This window comes from Protopterus annectens, chromosome 6.part0 (genome assembly GCF_019279795.1).
Source record: "Protopterus annectens isolate FY-2018-M chromosome 6.part0, PAN1.0, whole genome shotgun sequence".
NCBI classification, from domain to species: domain Eukaryota; kingdom Metazoa; phylum Chordata; order Ceratodontiformes; family Protopteridae; genus Protopterus; species Protopterus annectens.
Genome location: NC_056737.1, coordinates 252583058 through 252603385, shown reverse-complemented (window position 1 = coordinate 252603385; position 20328 = coordinate 252583058). Strand labels below are relative to the sequence as shown.

The following is a 20328-nucleotide window of genomic DNA, read 5'->3' as shown; positions in this document are numbered from 1 at the left end:
TCTTACATTGATTGCTTTTTTATTAATTTTTCCTGGCTGTTTAAATGCTGCAGCTTCATAACGTTTTTAAAGTTTACAAGATTTGCTAGCACCTATTCTAAAATCTGGTCAGATATAGTTTCAATGCACCACAACAAACTCTCCTCCAATGACAACAAACAACCCCACCCCCCCCCAAAAAAAAAAATATATATATATATATATATATATATATATATATATATATATATATATATATATATATATATATATATATAGACACACACACACACACCACTGAGTGGTCTCATGGAAAAAATTGTTTTATTTCAAAATAGCAGATAAGGACAATAGTATAACTTAGCACTTTCGCCCACAACTATACAGAGCAAACACGTGCTATGATTAGGTTTTAGACCTAATCATAGCACTATGACTGCCCTCCTCTCCTTCCTTGAAATTGTAAATAAAGCCCGCGACTCTGGACAAGTTGTTTCCACCTTACTTCTTGACCTTTCCAAAGCCTTCGATACTATCTCGCACAGCCTGCTCTTAGCTAAACTCTCCAAACTTCACCTATCTTCCTCCTCCTTGAACTGGTTCTCTAGTTACCTATCTAACAGACATCAAGCTGTAAAATGGAAAAAAGCCACTTCCTCTTTCCTTAGTACCCCTACAGGAGTTCCACAAGGCTCCATACTGGGTCCTCTTCTTTTCAACATTTTTATTAATGACTTCCACAAATCAATCCCATTCTCTAGCATCATCCAATATGCAGATGACTCAACTATCATCTGTTCTGCCTCCTCTATCACTACACTACAAAAACTTACTCAAGATGCCTTCTCTTCCACAGAGCAATGGATGCTAAGTAATCATCTAGCTCTCAATGGTACCAAAACCAAACTAATGTTACTTACTCCCTCTAAAGTCACTCCACCCAACATGGATACATTCTTAATTACTACTCAAAACAACTCTCCTCTTGAAATAGTGTCAGAGACCAAACTACTTGGGGTTCTAATCGACAACCAACTTAAATTTAACTCCCACCTGCAAAAAAACATTAAAAAAACGCATCAAAAACTTGGCATGCTTTATAGACAGAATGCCTACCTCACATCTGCTACTAAAATCACTCTCTCTACTTCCTTCCATATCCCCTGCCTTCTCTATGGCGCCCCACTACTAACTAATCTTCAGTCCTTGTTAAAAAAACAACTTACCACCTGCTATAACAAAATTGCAAAATTCGCCACCAGCCATAAGTCCTCCACTCACCACTGTTTCTCCCTCCATAAACTAAAATGGCTAGAACTTCCCAATCAACTAACTTACACTCAACTAACTCTAGCCCATAAGCTTATTCTAAACCCCTCCCTCTGTCCCTCCATTTCCTCTGCCTTTAAAATGCACCTACCTAACAGAGTTCTAAGATCAAATAATCAAAATCTACTAGAAGTGCACAAACCTACTCATCCCCCAGGCAAAAACCTTCTCTCCTTCAGCCTCGCCTCTGGAACTCCCTACCTCCACCCATCCGCACCACCTCTAACCACTCTACCTTCAAAAAGTCTCTTTTCTTATATCTAGCATCACAGTGGGAATGCTCTTGCTCCCACCCTACATAACTAACTCTACCTAATTTCTTTCAGTATCACACCCTACTTTTATTTAGTTACTATCTTTGTTCTCTAATCTGTATTGCTATTCACATTTGTTCTATTACTAGCATGTTTCTTTCAATGTATTAACTGCTATTATTGCTATTCTGTATTTGATAAGTTGTATTTTTATTACTGCCTACATAGTATTAATATCTCTCTGTACCTACATTGTCACTGTCAAATGTTGAATGTACATTTTGTCTTGGAGCTTTTCTCCCCAGGACTCCATTGAAAACGGGTTCTTTTTGGCCCAATGGACTATCCTGGTAAACAAACTGCAATAAATAAATAAATAAATAAATAAATAAATAATAAAAACCCTTTCCATATATCTGAAAAAATCCCCTTCTGTAACTTCCTGACATCACTAAATTAAACAATTACAGTTAAACTCTCAGCTAACCGGCACCCATGCCATGGAGATTGGTAGATGATGGTAAGTGTAGTTTCTGGTTGTTTGAGAGTTACTATTAAAAATAGGCCTGACTAATACTGTACCCTATACTATTTGTTTGGTTTGATTTGACTTGTTCTCAGGTTGGGGAGAGAGGGGATTTATTCCTATCTTCCTTTTTAAAACTCTAAAAACGTAATGTATGTTTCTGTGGGGGGGGGACAGAAAGTGCAATACATGAAAATTGTACTGTATTTCTTCGATTTTTTTTTTTTGCTGGTCGCTTGAGTTCCGGTTAACTGAGAATTTACTATATTAAATATAGTTAGTTGTTGTTGTGTCTTTCGGCTTTTCCTGGTTAGGGGTCGACACAGCGGAACTCCAGTCCGCTAATGATTGGCAGTAGATTTTTACGTGCCGAGTTCCCAGCCCTGATGCACAACCTTCAACGAAGGTACGTCCATTCACGCATGTCTCCACACAGAAGAAGCTCTAGCTGAGAATCAAACAGGACGTCTTACTGTGAGACAACAAAGCTACCGCAGCACCACCACTGCAGTATTACTTTAAAAACACCAAAGACTGTTAAAGACAGCTTAACTAAGGAAGTCAATGCAGATGATTGTTGAAGTAATATACAAAAACAAATTGTGACATAAGAAATGCATTTTTTTTTTTAATAAATGTACTGTATATTAAAGGAACTTTGTCACTGGAGCAGAGACTCCATATACTGACAGTGAAACACCAAGGAAACCATTGTTATTAATGATGCACGTCTGTGATGTTTTTTTCTTTTTTCTTTTACTTCAGACTTCATGTGTTTCTGATGTTTCTCACTGAAACTCAAATATTCTGCCTGGTACTGAGATGATGGCCAAATACCTAGGAAGTGCCCAGGTATGTAGGAATCAAGGGCAGTCGATATGACTCGCACAAACATTCTATTAATAGATTTCTCATAATAAAGAATCAAAAGAAAATGCAAAACAACTGCTGAATTGTCTGCAAATACAATAATTAGTTCCAAGCTGCAATGGAATTGCTTTAGTGCATTCGAGGTTTTCATTTCTATAAACATATTAAATGTCTACCTACACTAGCAAGTTATATCACTGGGATATAGATACATAAATTGCCATTAACCCAGAAAATTTTCAACAAAAAATGTGAAGGTTATACATCAGAATGTTTCTTACATAGCAAGTGGCAACAGTGCTACAGGCGAAATATCTCAATGTACCTCACATCAGGACCGGGACATTCTTTTATACTATCATAAATGTCACTGTTAGGGTAAAATATATCCAAAGATGAAAAAGAAGACTGAAACATTTATTATCTGAAATGCATCTTCAACCATCCATGCAAAACTAGCTCCTTCTATTACTCTGGCCATTCTTTGGTCCACTGGGCTACAAAATTCTTCTGACCCAAAAATAAAAAGGTTGTGTTGTCTATTTTATAACTCCAGCCTCACCTGTCAGCCCAATAAGAAGAACAGCTAAAAGGGTTGCAATTTTAGAATGATGTATTGTACCATTACCATACTTGTCATCTGTTTAGTCATAAGGCATGTGCCATTTTGTGGTTCATTTTTTAAAGCAGTTTCAAACACCGTCCGTCCTTGTAAACAACAACACACACACGCACGCACTTCAGATTTCTTCCAGTTTCAACTCTTCAACAATTCCAACTGGATTTACACAGCTAGTTCTATAAATCATAAGGAAGTAAGATAGAATCACGTTCTGTTAAACAAATCATGAATGAATCCTTGGGGCTACAAATGAGTTGGATTAAAATCTAATCTAGGCCATGCATCTCATACTTGCAAAGAAATAAAAGCACTTTAAATAGTACCCTTTCATCTTTTCACTGACCACAAAACAGGTATGTGATATTGACAGGTTTCATTAAGAAGTGTAGAAATGTAATTATCTACTCAGAGCGGTCATTTTACAGCACCTAGGTTCTTCCTTATCTCTTTACATTGTTCTTTACTCGGCTGCATTAGTGTCTGGCAGAAGTTTTCACAGCTTTACAAAACAGTGATTGATGATTTATGCTGTTTTCCTCCTAGCACAGTGACAGCTGCTCGTTCAGAGACAGTGTCATGACAATAGCACTGAGATTACTGCTGTGTAAATGGGACATTCTGTTTGTGGGTTGGATACCTACCAAAAGCTGCTACTTTGATAATCATGGCTTGTATGTTAGCTGATATCATCTCTGTGAGCAAATCCTCCTGGCTTCGACGCCAAAGGTAAGCTAAAGGCTGGAGATTAAGTCGCTTACACCTGTGGAAAGAAAGTGACCTTTAATAAGAGCAATGTCTGCACCTCCTATGAAGCTTTCTAATCTCTTAAAATTCTCTTGTATACTGTTCAGATTTAGTAATTCTATACCAGTATAAACAATGACATCAATGTGTTGCTAAGGTATGTATATAATGTACCATTATTCCTCTTCAACGTCATCTAAAACTATGCAACTGTATAAAGTTGCTTGGCACTGTTTATACACATCCCATGGCCTGAGAGATGCTAATATTTATTTATTTTTGTTTAGTTTTCCAGTTAAAAGCAAGATAATTATCAGGCATACGCTAGTATGTCAAGCATAGAGAGCATGAGGTAGTGTATATTTCATTCAATCCTCTCTGTAATAATAATCCAGCCAAGCACTGCATCCTAGACTGCATTACTGAATTCAAAAAATGCTTCCTTGTTACTTTTTCTGGACTGCAGAGATAGTGGGTAATACAGTGGAATGCTCATAGCAAACTGATCACCGACAGAAAAATACTGAACAATGAACAGATTGCTTTGCTGTAAGTCCGAAGCCTCAAGCATAACAAGAGATGTAAAGACAAGCTGAAATACATGCTCACAGCAAAACATATACACAGATGATGTAGTGCATTAATGCTTAATCAGACTAAAAAACACAGCTAAAGATATATAACATTCCTTCACAAGATAAATAGCTGACAATGTCTTCTCTGGGTTTGGGTACAAGCACACAAATTTCAATAGTACACATATAAAATGCAGTTTAAGACAGAATGTTGCATGGCTTATTTCTTAATTGTAGCCAAGTGCTTTCTGCAAAGCAATCTGTTACCAGTCAGTGTCCATGTCTGTCCTGTAGATGTGCATATATGTGAACTTGCTGCTAGCTGCCAGCCATAGCTCTCAACCTCTCAGCACACAAAAAAAAAAAAAAAAAAAAAAAATCTGGACAAAGCCAAAAATAATGGGGGGGGGGCATAGCACTAAAATAGAGATAAATTTTAAATAGTGTTCTTACAAACTTAGAAAGTTGTTAGAATAAAACATCTGGTGTTATCATGCATTTTCTGAAGGATATGAAGTCTAAAACTCAAATGCCTGTCATTATTCAGTGAATTCAGTCCTCACTGATTTGCCACAAAAATCCAGAAAAAACACAATTTTTTGAGGAACAGAACAAAAATATGAGATAAAAATCTGGACAGCTGAGAGGTATGCTACCAGCAGCAGTAAACAACACATGCATATAGCAGCCTCTGTATTATGAGGATGCTAGTGCTGCAGCATTCTCAGCAGACATCACCACAAAAGGACTTTATAGGTCAATGTTCCTTCCATTGTAAAGTCAGACAGACACTGGCCAAAGCCCATGTGAAGACTCCTCCCACAGAGGTTCAATTTAGGAAGTGAGGGTATGCAAAATTGCACATGGAAACTATTACTGATTAAAATAATAGGCACTTAAAAGTAATGTATCTGCAATGAATGTTACCATTTTGAGAAATAGAAGTTATGTACTTTACCATAGCTTGGTATCCGTGTTGTCCAAACTCATTAGGCATCACAAATGTTTCTTTGGATCTGTCCTCGGATCCAACTCGCCCATTTCTTCCAGACATACGAGCCAAGCCTCAAGCTCCTCCCACTCCCATGATGGCTCACTCCTCTTCAAACCCTCAAATAGAGTTTGCTGCCCTTTCCTCAAGATGGCTATCCCAAAGGTAATAGAGATACAGAGAAAGAGATCTACTGGAGCCAAACTAGGAACCAATGGGTTCCGTAATCCTGTCAATCTCTTTCAGCTGTACCAGGACGGGGGAAGGAGGACGGGATGTGATGCATAATGAAATTGGACAACACAGATACCAAGTTATGGTAGAGTACATAACTTCTAATCTGATGTTGTCCACTTCATTATGCATCACAAATGGGTCACAGTCCCCAGCTACACAAATCCTTGGAGGACCTCGAGGAAGGATATTGCTGGGCACCATGTAACCAAAGGATGCTCTGTTCCTGGAAATAATGTCCAACTTATAGTGCAACAGAAACGTACGAGCTGTGGCCCAAGTAGTTGAGGCACAGATTTCATCAACTGGAGTTCTAGCCGAAAAAGCTGATGAAGTTGACATTGATCTGGTAGAGTGGGCTCTAACTGGACAGAGAAGTTGCTTGCCTCGCTGAGAATAAACTGTAGAGATACACTCTGTAATCCATTTGGCTAATGTAACCTTATACACAACCTGGCCCAACCTATTTGGCGAGAAGGCAATGAACAATTGCTCAGATTTTCTGTGAGGTCTAGTTCTATGTTAGTAGAAATGCAAATGTCTGTGAACACCCAAGGAATGCAACATATATTCACCTTTACTGGAGTAATTAGAGAAAAATACAAGCAAGTGGATGGTCTTGGTTAATGTTTGTCTCCAATGCAATCTCTGGTATGAATGAAAGATTCATCCTAAGAGAGAAACTGTCTTTAAAGAAGGTTATGTACAGTGGTTGAGAAGACAAATCTTGTAATTCTGACATTCTCCTGGCCCACATAATAGCCACAAGAAAGGCTATCTTCCACGACAGATACTTTAACTCACAAGAACTAGCAGGTTCAAAGGGTTTCTGGGTGAGTACCTGCAGTACCAATGTAAGATCCAAAGAGGGAGAAAGATCTTTAATCGGAGGACTAAGATGAAAAAACCCTTTTAGAAAGGCCCAACAAAGTATAGAAGTAGAACATATAGAGGGAAAACCAACTTCCCTCCCCACATGAAAATTCGTGATGGCTGCAAGTCGCACCTTTATGGTAGAAAAACTAACTCCATTCTGGAAAAGCAAGCTATGGAATGAAAGGACATCTGAGACTGAAGCCAACAAGGGGTCAACGTTCCTCTGTGAAGCCCAGATAGAAAACCTCTTCCACTTGCTACCATATATTTTCTTGGTGGAGGGCTTGTGAGAGACAAGAATCATTTTGCTGACTGGGGAAGCTAGTCTGTACCTCAGCAAAATCACTGGAAGTGGAGAAACCAAGCAGTTAGTTTGAGGGATCGGAGACTGGAAATCAGATTCCGTCTGGGATCCAGTATCCATGGAGGATATTTGCTGTGAGACCACAGGACGGGCAACCTCACCTGACAATGCCAGTGAGGGACAATGAGGATTAGATGGGACTTTAACCTGCTGGCTTTCTGTATAACTTTGGGGATAAGAGGATAAGTATAAAGGAGATCTGGAGGTCAGTCGTGGACTAGAGCATCTCCTGGTGACTCTCCTGCAGGGGTGTCAGAGTGAAGTACTTGCTGCATTTGTTATTCAGGGGAAGAGGCAAAGAGGTCATAGCAAGGCTGGCCCCAATGGCTGAATATTTGCTTCGCTGCTGACTGGTTCAGGGATCAGTCATGAGGACTCAATATTGACCTGCTCAAACTGTCCGCTAGAACATTGGATTCCCCCGGGATGCGGTTTGAAGTGATCACCCATTCCCAAACCCTCATGGCCTCTCTGCAGAGTGGATAAGAACGGGTTCCCCCCTGCTTGTTGATGTACCATACCACTGACATATTGTTGTCAAAATTGCAATTGTCTCCAGAAGAAGGTAGTCCTAAAGAACCACCGTCATATCCAGAAAGTTTATGTGCTATTTGGTCTCTGTGAAGGACTATGTGTCTTGGACCATCTTTCCCTGAAAATGCCCCCCCCCCCCAACAGGGGGGCATCTGTAGTCACTGTGGATGAAGGGGGGGGACAAAGGGTCTGCCAAGATGAAGGTCATCTGTAATCATCCACCATTGCAGGTGACACCTGCAAATTGGGGTAAGCCTGACCAGGGTTGATAATGGGTGGCACCGAATAGAACTTTGTACTGCCAGGGTCCACTGGAGAACTTACATGAAGAACCTAGCTAAGGGCAATAGAAGAATGGCAGCTGACATAGAACCTAGGATCATGAGGACTAGGTGAGCTGGAGGAGATGAAGTGTCTAGTAGACATTGAACCTGCTATCTCAGAGATCTTATTCGCTATAGCAGTAGGGCTGCAATTTGGGTGATTGTGTTCAATTGTGTCCCAACGAATGTGATATCCTGTACTGGGGTCATATTGGATTTTGCCATGTTCACCGTGATTCCCAGGTAGTGGTACAGGTGCAGCATAACCTGAATTACCTGGAGTAGTTGATGCCTTGTGGGTGCCGTTAGGAGCCAATCGTCCAGATAGGAATACACCTGGAATCCTTGTAGATGGAGGTGCACTACAACTACTGCCATGCATTTGGTGAACACCTGGGGACAGTAGTGAGGCCAAAAGGCAGTGCTCTGCACTGTTAATGACTGGCTCCCAGCCAGAAGTGCAGATATCTCCTGGAGAGTCTGTCTATTTTGAAATGATAGTATGCATCCTGGAGATCTACAGAGCACATCCAGTCATTCTTGTGCAGGAGCAACAGAATGAACTGTACTGTAACTATGCAGAACTTTGACTTCTTGACAAATAGACAAATAGATTGAGACCGCTCTGATCCAGAATGAGTCAAGGTCACCCGTCTTGTTTGGCATCAAAAAGAAGTGTGAGTAAGTTCCGCATCCTAGTTATTTGGTTGGGACCCACTGGATGACTCTCGTCTAGAAGTTTTTGTACTTCTAGAAGGGCACTCTCCCTCTGACTGGGTGGCACGCCGAGGAGATGTTCCTCGATGCTGGGATGAGGAAGAGAAAAGGGAATATAGTAACCTCTGGAAATTATGTTTACCACCCAGGCATTGTTTGTTATGTCTGCCCTTGCTTCTGGGTGTAAAGATAGTCTGCCCCTGACTGCCTCCAGAGTAGGACATCTGGGCAGTGCTTCAGGAGCACTGAAAGGGCCTGTCAGAGAAGGGTTCCCTGAAGCCTTGGTTTTATGGACCCCCTCTACCTCTAGGGCAGCGTCTACCATTGAATCCTCTCCCTCTGTCTCTACAAGAGGATTCGTCTTGTGAATCTGGAAAATGCCCTTGGGATTTATGGAACCACATCTTCTTCCCACTCCACTGGTTCCTGGAAAAGGTCCATTGGGGGAAGAAAACTTAATCCCTATGGCTGATAAGGTCTTACCATCCTGTTCGCTGTGTTTAGGAGTCTCCTTAACTGATGGTCCAAACAAGGAGGAACCGTCAAAGGGGGGTATTAATAAATGATGCCTTAAAGGGGTCCACACATCTGCACAGGGGCATGTTTCCTAAGGGCTAAGCCTGAACCAGCCTCTCGAGAGGTTCCCTCTGCCACATGGGTGATTAACCTCATGGAAGAGTTAGCAAGAGAAGCCATAGTGTTCAGCTGGGTGGAAACCTTTTTGAAGTTTTCCTCCAACAGTGACTGTGTCTGCAGGTGGAGATTTCCTTCACCAGATCTGGAGGAGCATGAAGCATGTCAGGTAATTAAATGCTGTCAATGAAAAAGTGGCTGAGGCATACACCCGCTTCCCGTGTCTGTCCAAGGCCTGAGACTCTTTGTTCAGGGGGTGAACAGTAGAACTCTGTTCAGCAAGTTCTTTATTGGTGGCTGCCAACACCAGAGTGGCATCAAATAGGAAACCTTTAGTCCAGAAAGGACAATCCTGAGGGGAGCTAAGGTAATTATCACATGCTTTGGGACTGGTTCCATGGCGTCAGGCTCTTCCCAAGCTTAGCAGGCGATGAAGTCAATAAGTTGATCCGTCGTGGGGGTGGGGGGGTTACCAAGAATGTAGATGGTCCTGTCCTGAATGCTTTCAGAAACACTGACTCCTCTGAGAAAGGGGGTTGGGAAGACCATCCACCTTTTGTTCCAGGATTTCTAAGATATCTCCAAAGGAAATATTGTCAGGTGGAGATTGGGCACACCCTTCTCCTTCATCAAAGTCATTGTCCTCTGTCAGCAACTCCAATGGGGAATCTAGGTGTTTCCTCTTGCACTGAAACTTCCGGGGGACCTCCTCCATGGGATACTTGGGGGAGGACTTGGATGACAGGGGAACCTCTTGCTGAGAGGTAGGCTGCAGACTCTCCAGGAGGGGTTGTCCATGGATTGGACAGATCACAGCAAAGCTTTGATCCACAAGGGACTGGGTAGTGCCTGGCAGAGGAGGGAACATGTGTTGTGGTGTTGAGAAAGCCCTCTCTGCCATCTGGAATGCTGAGGATGCTAGGAGAACCTGCCTCCCCACCCCAAAGGCTGAAGCCCCTAAGGGAGAAAAAGACTAGGCCATCCAGATCTGACATGACCAGAAGGAATCAGCCCCAAGCTGTTGAAGGCTGAGATCCACCAGAAGAAGGGACTGCTCTGAGAAGGTCGAAGTCAACACCAACCCCATGCTCCCGCAGCCAACACTTCAGATCTAGGACCTGCTCTGCTCCAATTGAATCGGGGCTGCGCTGGTCTGGGACACTGGTGGAGCCGGGGAAAGAGGTATCCCATGATCCGGTGATGGTCCACTCGGGAGAACATGGCCTTGCAGCTTCAAAGCTGAGGACTGGATCAGAGGAGGAGGCTGCGATATTGGGGTCACAGTTCTCACGGATCTAGCATGGGTCACAGAAGGCAAAATCCACAGGTAGATCTGGGCTTTGAGGAAACTCCTCATCATCCGATCTATATCAGAGTGGGAGAGCTGAGAGGATTGAGAAGACAGGGAGGAATAAGTCGACCAAACCTGTGACATGCTTGGCCAGGTGGTCTAAGTCTGTGAGGAGGACTTTCTCTAGTGTGGAGTATGACTCTGAGATCTCCAATTTGGTCAGGTTTGACCTGCAATCCACTCTGTAGACAAGGAGCTGTGGATTTGGATGATTTCCGATGACTCCAAGTGACTGCTCAGACCCAAGATCTGGGGATCCGGCAAAGCAGGAGGGTTGGTTGGCACTGACCCCCCTGGATCCAATGGGCCTCTTGGATCCAGACAGAAGTGAGGGCAGGAGGGATCTGATTTCAATGGATCTGAAAGCTTCCTGCATTTTTCTGCAGTAGAAGACAATGTCCCCAAGGAAGCAGTGGAGGCACACTTTTTTTGGACAGGGATCTGGGCTCTAGAGGAAGGAAGAAGCCCTCTTAAAATAAGCTTATTCCTCCTGTCAGCAAGGGCCCCGGGATTGAAGGCTGAGCAGATTTTGCACGGCAACTCCAAGTGTCCTGGACTCAAGTAATAAACGCAACTCTTGTGGGCATCTGATTGGAGAATCATATACCCACAAGAGCCCACCTCTGAAAGCCAGAAGGTTTGTCTGGCTTGTCTGACATGTTGGAGAAGTACACTCACCGAAGCGGCACTTGCACATGCACTCGCAAGCAGCTACTGTACTAAAACTGCAAATAAAAAAATAAAGGGAAATTTTTTTTTTTTTGAAAGGTGAAAGAGGAGGAGAAAATGGGAAGGCAGGAAGGGCCCCAACACCAGTGAAAAACTGAAGAAAATCTACCTAACAGGAGGGGAGGTTAATCTCTAAAGGTACGCTAAAGGCTATAAGGAAAAAGTTGTTCAAAAATTACAAGAAAATTACAAGAAATGACAAGAAAATCCTACTTATCTGAAGAGAGGCTCGCACTCTCATCTGTGCTGGAAGGCGGCAAACAACATCTGCGGTTTTGAAGAGGAGTGAGGCATCATGGGAGAGGGAGGAGCTTGAGGCTCGGATCGTATGTCTGGAAGAAATGGACGAGTTATCCAAGGATGGATCTGAAGACCCATTCATGATGCATAATGAAATGTGCAACATCAGATCAAAGTAATATACTGAATGGATTGCTTTACCATCACAACAGTTTGGGTTAAAGGATACATGCATCTTGAACTAAATATATATGAAATGAACCACAACTAGTGAGATTTGTTCCCCCTTCTAACTGTCTAACTATGGTCTGTCAGGTGGCGAGCAGGCTGTTGCCTTTCTTATAACTAGTAAGGCTTTTCCTACCTCCCACTGTGAGAATGCTGCATGCTTTTCGTAGATAAGGTTACAAAGCTCAGGCAGACCTTCCTCCCACGATGTACACATGGAGCAACACATTAAGTAGCATTTGTACAGACATGTCTGACTTTTTGCTGGGTGGAGTTTAAACATTAACCCTAAGGGATAAATATTTTAAAACTCGTTTTATTGATTACAACTAACTCCATCCAAATCAACAATTTTGCTCAGCTGTTATAATATTGCTATGCTATGTTGAAATGAAAATTGCTGCTGCTTCTGTGAAATGCAGAACGTGTACTTAACTGTTGATATTTGTGCTACTCGTTAGCTATTGGTTTATTTACCCTCTATGTCAATATGGAACACAACTGATTTCTTCTGCACATTATATTTTTCTAGTCTGCTGTCTTTCTTTGCTGTCCAAGGCTATATATAAGGGTGTACACATATACAGAGTTTGTTTTCTCTCTCTTAAATTTTATCTTAAATATATGTAATATACTACCTTCATTAATATTTCATAACATCTTTGCATATTATTATTTATTTTTTTGCCGTCCACTATTAATTTCTGGGTTCCCCTGTCACTCGCCCTCATAATTTCAACTCTTGGTCTCCCAAACCCTGGTGTCCATCTAGTGTTATCCACACCAGGTGGATCTTCTTATTGTGATAAGCCACACATGGTACCCCCAAACCATGCATGGGTCACTGAAGGGTGCAAGTTACCAGGCTCTGAAAGCAGAATAGTGATCAACTGGGGAGCTGTCCTATTGCAGTTTGCAGAGATTTTTTTTCTGAACAGTCTCAAGTCCCCTCCCATGGCATACTGGTATCACTACTGTGTTAGGCTGGTCGGCAATAAAAAGTGGCTTTGAGTCCCTGTCCTCAAGCATGCCCATAGGCAATCATACCTTGTTTGTTATCCTACATACTAGCCTAGAAATCAGCTTTGAGCTCTAGTCTCTGCTAGGGCTCACAGAAATACCCAGCAAGCTTGTACCACCCTGGATATGGACACCCATTCTCTCTGTCTTGCCTTCAGGTGCCCAAACCACTAATTGAATGCAGATCACCTGGGTCATGGTCAGATCTTTATCCCTCTATGCCACTGCTGAGACGGTCTTAGATTATTCTTTAAACAGTGCTTTGTGCCTATGTGAACTAAGTATTCCTGCATTGTATTGCTGTTGCTAAACTGCCTAACTAATGACTGAAAAGGATCGGCTTACCAATCCACCTATCCAGTTAACAAATGTTAAATAAAAATAATGAAACATATCTACTATTAGACAGTCATTTGTTTTCAATTGAACAAGCCACCTGATGCAGACCAGACTCAGGGTACTCCTGGATGGTTAAAAGACAACTGTACACTAAATAAATATAATTTCCTCAGAGTGTATTTCTCATCCAAGAACATGACCTAGCAGTTTCACCCCTTTGGTGGAGTTTTATTCTACCCAATTTCCTTACTGTATACCATGTTGGGTCAACTGAAATCACACAATACTTCTTTTAGAAATTTGTCTCTCTTGCTCTTGCATCATTTTGCCTACTGCAGTACAGCTGAAACTTTTTGCTAAAGCTAACTCAGTTCAAAATTCACCATCTTTTCAATTTGTGCTGTCATCTAAAGCTACATTATTTCCCTTCCCTTTGTAGCCCAAGATGATTAACTTGATCACCGATGAGAGTTCACAATTATAAGAACTTTGTGAGCCTGGAAATATAATATTACAGCAGGACTATGTAGACATATGTGTGCATAGTGCTCACAGAACTTTGTTTTACATGAGAGGTTTTCCTCCTTGTTGATAAGATATCAACACCTCTCACAGACTATATTGGAAGTATCAAGTATTAATTCATTCTGTGAGCATTCAGCTGTTCTTATACTGCATAAGACACACAGTACTATGAGGCTGGTTACAGATAGAACAAAAGCTGATTAGACATCCTTTTGGCCAGATAATAATTTTAATTTTTGCAAAGTTGTCAGTGACAGATGTTTAACCAAACAATCAAATGATGCTCAGTTAAACAGAAGCTTGCAAACAGTAGCTCAAGGTGGTTACAGTCAAGAGCTGAAAAAAAGGCTGCAGTCAGAGACTTTATATCTTGTCAGGCCACGGTATGAATAATGGGTAACCTAATAAAGGATGAATACTGAATGCTCGAGCTTCAACTGCCAGAGGTTCAACTTGCTGTAGGCTGGAGTTCCTCCATAGGAAATCAGTGATGGCAAGCTGTGCCAGAAGTGATTCCTTTTTAGGGGGAATTTGTAGTTGATATAAATATATATACATATTATCATTTCATAGAGTGTGGGGAGCTTGCCCACTACATGGGGAGTGCAAGAGGGCTTGGCTGCTCCCCCCCCCAAAAAAAAAAAAACAGTTAAAAAAGTGATTTCAGCAAGTTTTTTTGGTGAATGCAGTTTGGGGAGTCCGATCCTCATAGTATTCACTTTTGCCCACTCATAATGGAAGCACGAGTAAGAGATGCTTCTCTTCTGCAAGAAGCTCAAAGACTTAAGTTTTAACAGGTTAGAAAGGTGGGTACACAGGAAAGTAAGAGGGACTACAAAACCATTAAGGTTTATAATAACAGGTAGCTTGCATTTTGCTGCACACTGAGGCTCATAGCACAGCAGAAAGTAGCAGGGTTGAGTGCTAAGTAAGGCGACTTGATAGCTGTAAAGGTGGATTGCATAAGAATGCCAATAGTGGTGACAGAGTTTATTCTAGTGGTTTGTGTCTGTGAACTGCAATGTTCACCAATGCTGAGCAATGTGCAGCTCAGCAAAACAGAACATGGGGCAAGCAAGGCACTGCTATTAATACAAACAAAACAAAAGGCAAAGGCAGCCAATCCATATGAATTTTGTTGCTCTGTGGGTCAACAAATCACCCAGAGCACTAGTTAGTTATTTTCTTTCTCAAACAGCAACACTTAGTGCACAATTAGACTTTCTTCCCAGTACAACCAAGTAAAAACAAATCCACATCCCTATTCTTTATTAAAGTTATTTATAACAAATGGAAGAATGAACATATGCTTGAGAAAACTAATATTTAAATATGTTGCATAAGTGGCTGAAATCTGACAATCTCAATTTTGGAGAAAAATGTAATAACCTTAGGAATCTTTTAAATTATCACGTGAAAGAAAACAAAAGCTGGATAAACGGCTGGTATACACTTCAAGCGAAAAAAATGAAAAGACCAGTGGTTAGACCACAGCTGAAGATAAAAATGGAATAATCCACATCATGAAATAAATCACTTGCAGCTTCACAGTAGTGCCCTTTATAAAACCAAAAGTTGTAACTGAGGTGTAGTAGTCAAGGTAGGTTGTACCCAAGATACATCCCACAGTTGAAACTTTCACTAATATGTGTGAGCATGAAATTAGAGAGATGCATGCTAAAAATCTTCCACCTAGATTTTATAACTTGAGAAAATCAGAAACTGAAGCACTGTCAGAACTAAAGGATTCTCACAGCACTGAAATTAGGCCCACTGACAAGGGGGACAGTGTAGTAGTAATGGATAAGTTTTTTTATTACAAGAAAATGATGGAACTTTTGAATGATACAGATACTTATGTTGAACTAAATGAGAGACAAGTACAAGGTATAATTGACAGGATATCTGTATATATTTTTGACTTATTGATTACTAATTATGTATCAGAGGAATTGTTTGACTACTTTCAGATAGAACATCCAACTATACCCATTATTTATGGTCTACCTAAAATTCACAAAGACATCACACAGCCCCCTATGAGACCTATTGTATCCAGTAAAGGATGGGCCACAGAAGCCATCTCAATTTATATTGCACAAAATTTACAAATAGTCCTAAAATCATGTGAGACTATACTAAGGGATACAAAGGCATTTCTGCGACTGTTATATAATAAGACCAGGAATATTAATAGAAATTATATGTTTGTGACAATGGATGTCACTTCACTGTTCACAGTGATACCGAATAAATGGGGTATTGAGAAAATACGTGATATTCTGACCTTGAAACAAGTTTTTCAAAGCACTAAGATTAATTTGATATGTGAGTTGCTTGATATTGTCCTAGAAAAGAATGTCTTTATATTCAATGACAAGTTTTATCTACAGAAAGTTGGTGTAGCAATGGGCACGGCTTGTGCTAACAGCTATACCAACTTAGCATTGGCTGCATGGGAAAAAGATCATGTATTAAGTGCTAGCAATAAATATGCTGGCCAAATTGTATGGTATATATGTTTTGTAGATGACGTCTTCCTGTTATGGGATGGTACTAGTGAAGAGTTGCAAGAGATGGTGGAGTACTTACATAGCACCACTGAATTTTTAAGATTCACTAGTCAACATTCCAGGGACTCTATTGAGTTCCTAGATGTTTTGGTTAGGAAGACAGCGTTAGATGAACTTACAACAGGGATGTATAGAAAATCTACATGGAGAAATAGTATCTTACATAAGACTAGTATGCATCCAACATTTGTACACAAAAATGTAGTGAAAGGACAATATATGAGAATAAGCCGCTTACATAATACAGATGAAGGCTTTGTGAAGACAATGACTATATTAGAGAAAGACTTCTTAAACAGAGGTTATAGTAAGAAAGACATAAACGAAAGCTCTAAATATACCATTAAAAATAGGGATGGGAGATGTAAACTACTCTTCTCAAGTACTATAGAAGATGTTAAAAGCAAGGAAGGTCATGATTTTAAAGTTAGATTCCCTATAACTTATTCAAGTGACATCAGAAGGTTCTGTAATATTTTTGAGAAGAATTGGAATGTTTTTCTGTTGGATCCTGACTTGACAGCATTGTTAGAAGATAGACCCAGCTTTTCTTTTAGAAATAAGAGGTCCTTAAAAAGGCAACTCTGTTATAAATCCAGAAACAATGAAAGAATGATCCTATCTGATAGGCAGGGGACTTTTCCTTGCAGAAATTGTACAGCATGTGACTATATAATAAATCTACATATAAACATTCTACACTAGGATTTATAATTGATATAGATTTTTATGCTGACTGCAGAAAACAAAATTTGGTTTATTTCAGCTTCTGCACTGTCTGTCATGCCTTTTATATAGGTAAAACCAATAGGTGTCTAAAGGAACGTATCCTTGAACACCTTAGAGATATAAGAAATAAAAAAGACACAAGTGCTTTAGCAAAACATGTGGAAGAAGAAGATAGGAAACATATTTTTAATTTCATGGTTTTAGAAATAATAAATAAAAGTAAGAGGGGAGGTGATATAAGGAATAAGGTAGAGGAAGCAGAACAAAGATGGATTTTACTACTTCAGGCAGATAGGTCTCCTGGATTGAACAATGCTGTTTCCTTGAAACCTTTTTAAAATCCAGACCACTAAAACATTAAGTAATATGGATTATTACATAAAATGTGTCTGTTATATGTATATTTTATTTCATCTTATGCAGAATATAAGGCAATTAATGTACTGATGTATGCAATTTTAATTAGTCTATGATATAGTTCTATATGTGTTTTCATTGGTTGAACCATATTTTAAATACCAATGTTTTAACTGTTTTTATGAGTCTGAAGAAGTGGTCAGCTGACTTAGATCGCGAAAGCGCTTACTCTTGTTTAATAAAGTGGTGTGAAACTGCAAGTGAACCGTTTCCTACCTTGACTACTACATCTCAGTTACAACTTTTGGTTTTATAAAGGGCACTACTGAGAAGCTGCAAGTGATTTATTTCCTGATGTGGATTATTCCATTTTTATCTTCAGCTGTGGTCTAACCATTGGTCTTTTCATCTTTTAAATTATATTGGGAACATCAATTAAAATTACATTAATTACAAGTGTGTAACTTATGGTAATCTGTTCATTATATTATGCTTTTGAAGTGTTAGATAAACTGGACCCAAGCAGTTGAAAACATTGAAGTTATTCAATAAAGGAAAGAAATTTGATTCAGTCATGTCACCATTATGAAGTATATCCTGGTTTAATACGACTGCTTGGAAATAAATAGCATCGTTATTTATACTGAAAACCTCTAATTTTTTTCACACTGGAAAAGACAAAGAGTAATATAGGTAAACCAGCAGACATACTATAGAAAATGATGACCACTCTTGTCACATGCGATATAGTGGGTTATGGTTACTGTTAACTAACCAAGTTATGTGTTTAATAAATTAAGTCTAGAAAAAACACTTCCAAGTTTTCTAGAATTCATTTCTTCAACAAAGGGTTGTCATCACATACCCGAACAATAATTCTCTGTAATATATGAGGAGTATTAACTGCCCAACATACTAGCAGTTTAATACGTATGGTAGAGAGAAGTGTCTAACAACTTTTAATGTTGCTAGTTGATCAAACATGCTACTGTTTGTGTGACAGTGTGAAGTATGTTATACCTCTTTTTAATGGTGTTAGTTGGCTTCTGGTGCAATTTTGTGATTTGCCATCTCTACTGCACTGGGAAATTCAAATAGTTATAACAGCAAGGTTTATACATAAAAGCATCTCTCAACAAGCTCAATATAGCTAGCTTCTTACATATGAACCTAACTATAACAGGGTTAGGGTTCTCTTAAGTTTTAATTTATTTGGTAACTGTATAAGCCTAGTGGACACAAATATTCCCTTTCAGGCACAATTCATGAGTGCTGAAACTTCTTCAAAGTCACACAGTAGGTAAAATCAAACCTCACACTACAGGTGGCAGCATGTTAACAGCTTACAGTGCTACTCCTCTGTGTTAACTTTCAAGAACAACAGAGCACTCTGTTTGTTGCAATCAGATAAGGAAAGAGGAATAAGTAATATTTAGACTAACTAATTTCAAGTAATTAAATCAGATTCTGACCAAATGGGGACATAAATGCTCTCATTTAAGAAAAAAAAAAAATCATAATTTTAAAATCTTTGTAAACTCTATTAGATTTGAAACCATGAAGCATTCAGTACTTTTGGTGCAGCATGTCTAGTATAATATATACAATATAGCTTGAAGGCCCCAACAATTCTGTTAAACATTTCTGTACATTGTCAAAAAATGACTTGGGCATTTATTGTACTGAAGAATTCAATCAAAAGAATAATTTATAGAAAATGTATATGTTTTATTTTAGATACGTCGCAAAATAACACTTCTTGTTAGACAATTCCCAAATCATTTTGATACATCCTACATTTTGTAAATACTACATATACAAGTGCTTAGACATCTTTGTTACATTATTAAGCTGATAATTTATAAGTTATATACTCACTATAACTATTCGACATGCTGCGGAGGTACGGCGGTAGTGTTGTTACCTCACAGCAAGAGGTTCTCCCGTTCGATTCTCGGCTGGGCTTGGGAGTGCCTTCTGTGTGGAGTCTGCATGTCCTCCCCGTGGTTGGGTAGCGTTCGAAAGACATGCGTGCGTAAATGGGGCGTGCCTTTGTTGAAGGTTGGGCGTCGAGCTGGCACCTCAGCGTTTCGTAAAAATCTACTGCCAATCATTAGCGGACTGGAGTTCTGCTGTGCCGACCCCTTACCGGGAAAAGCCAAAAGACAAACAACAACATATACTCACCATAACTAACCATCTGTGTTGTCCAATTTCATTCTTCCTCATCAAAAGGGTTACACATCCAATCCTCGGATCTAACTCTATGGTATACTACAGACTTTGGATTAAAATCTCAAGCTCCTCCCTCTACCCATAATGCCAAAGTCTATCCTCAACAACTCAGATCACGTTTGTTGCTGTAAAATCTCCATAAATTAGATAAGGAAAGGGATAGCTGAAGAAATAGGGCTCAAACCAAGAACTATAAGTTCCAATAAATAATCCAGCAGGCTCCTCCAGAAGATTTTAGGAAGGGGAGTGGAAGTATGGGGGGGGGGGGGTTGAGGAAGAATGAAAATGAACAACACAGATGCCTAGTTATGGCGTGTACATAACTTTTAAATCTGATGCTGTCCTTTTCATTTTTCTTCAATGAATGGGACAGAGTCCCCAGCTACATCCATCTTGGGTGGCCCTAATGGAAGGATATTTCAGAGAACCAC

General features: G+C 40.0%; 1 protein-coding gene across 1 annotated transcript in view; it reads right to left on the bottom strand.

Moving 5' to 3' along the window:
- DPH6 (diphthamine biosynthesis 6) overlaps positions 1–20328 on the bottom strand; it is a 2556557-nt gene that overhangs the window by 1896779 nt on the left and 639450 nt on the right. The window contains exon 5 of the mRNA XM_044073989.1: positions 4222–4340. Within this exon, the coding sequence (XP_043929924.1) occupies positions 4222–4340 (119 nt within the window). The remainder of the gene's footprint in view (positions 1–4221; positions 4341–20328) is intronic.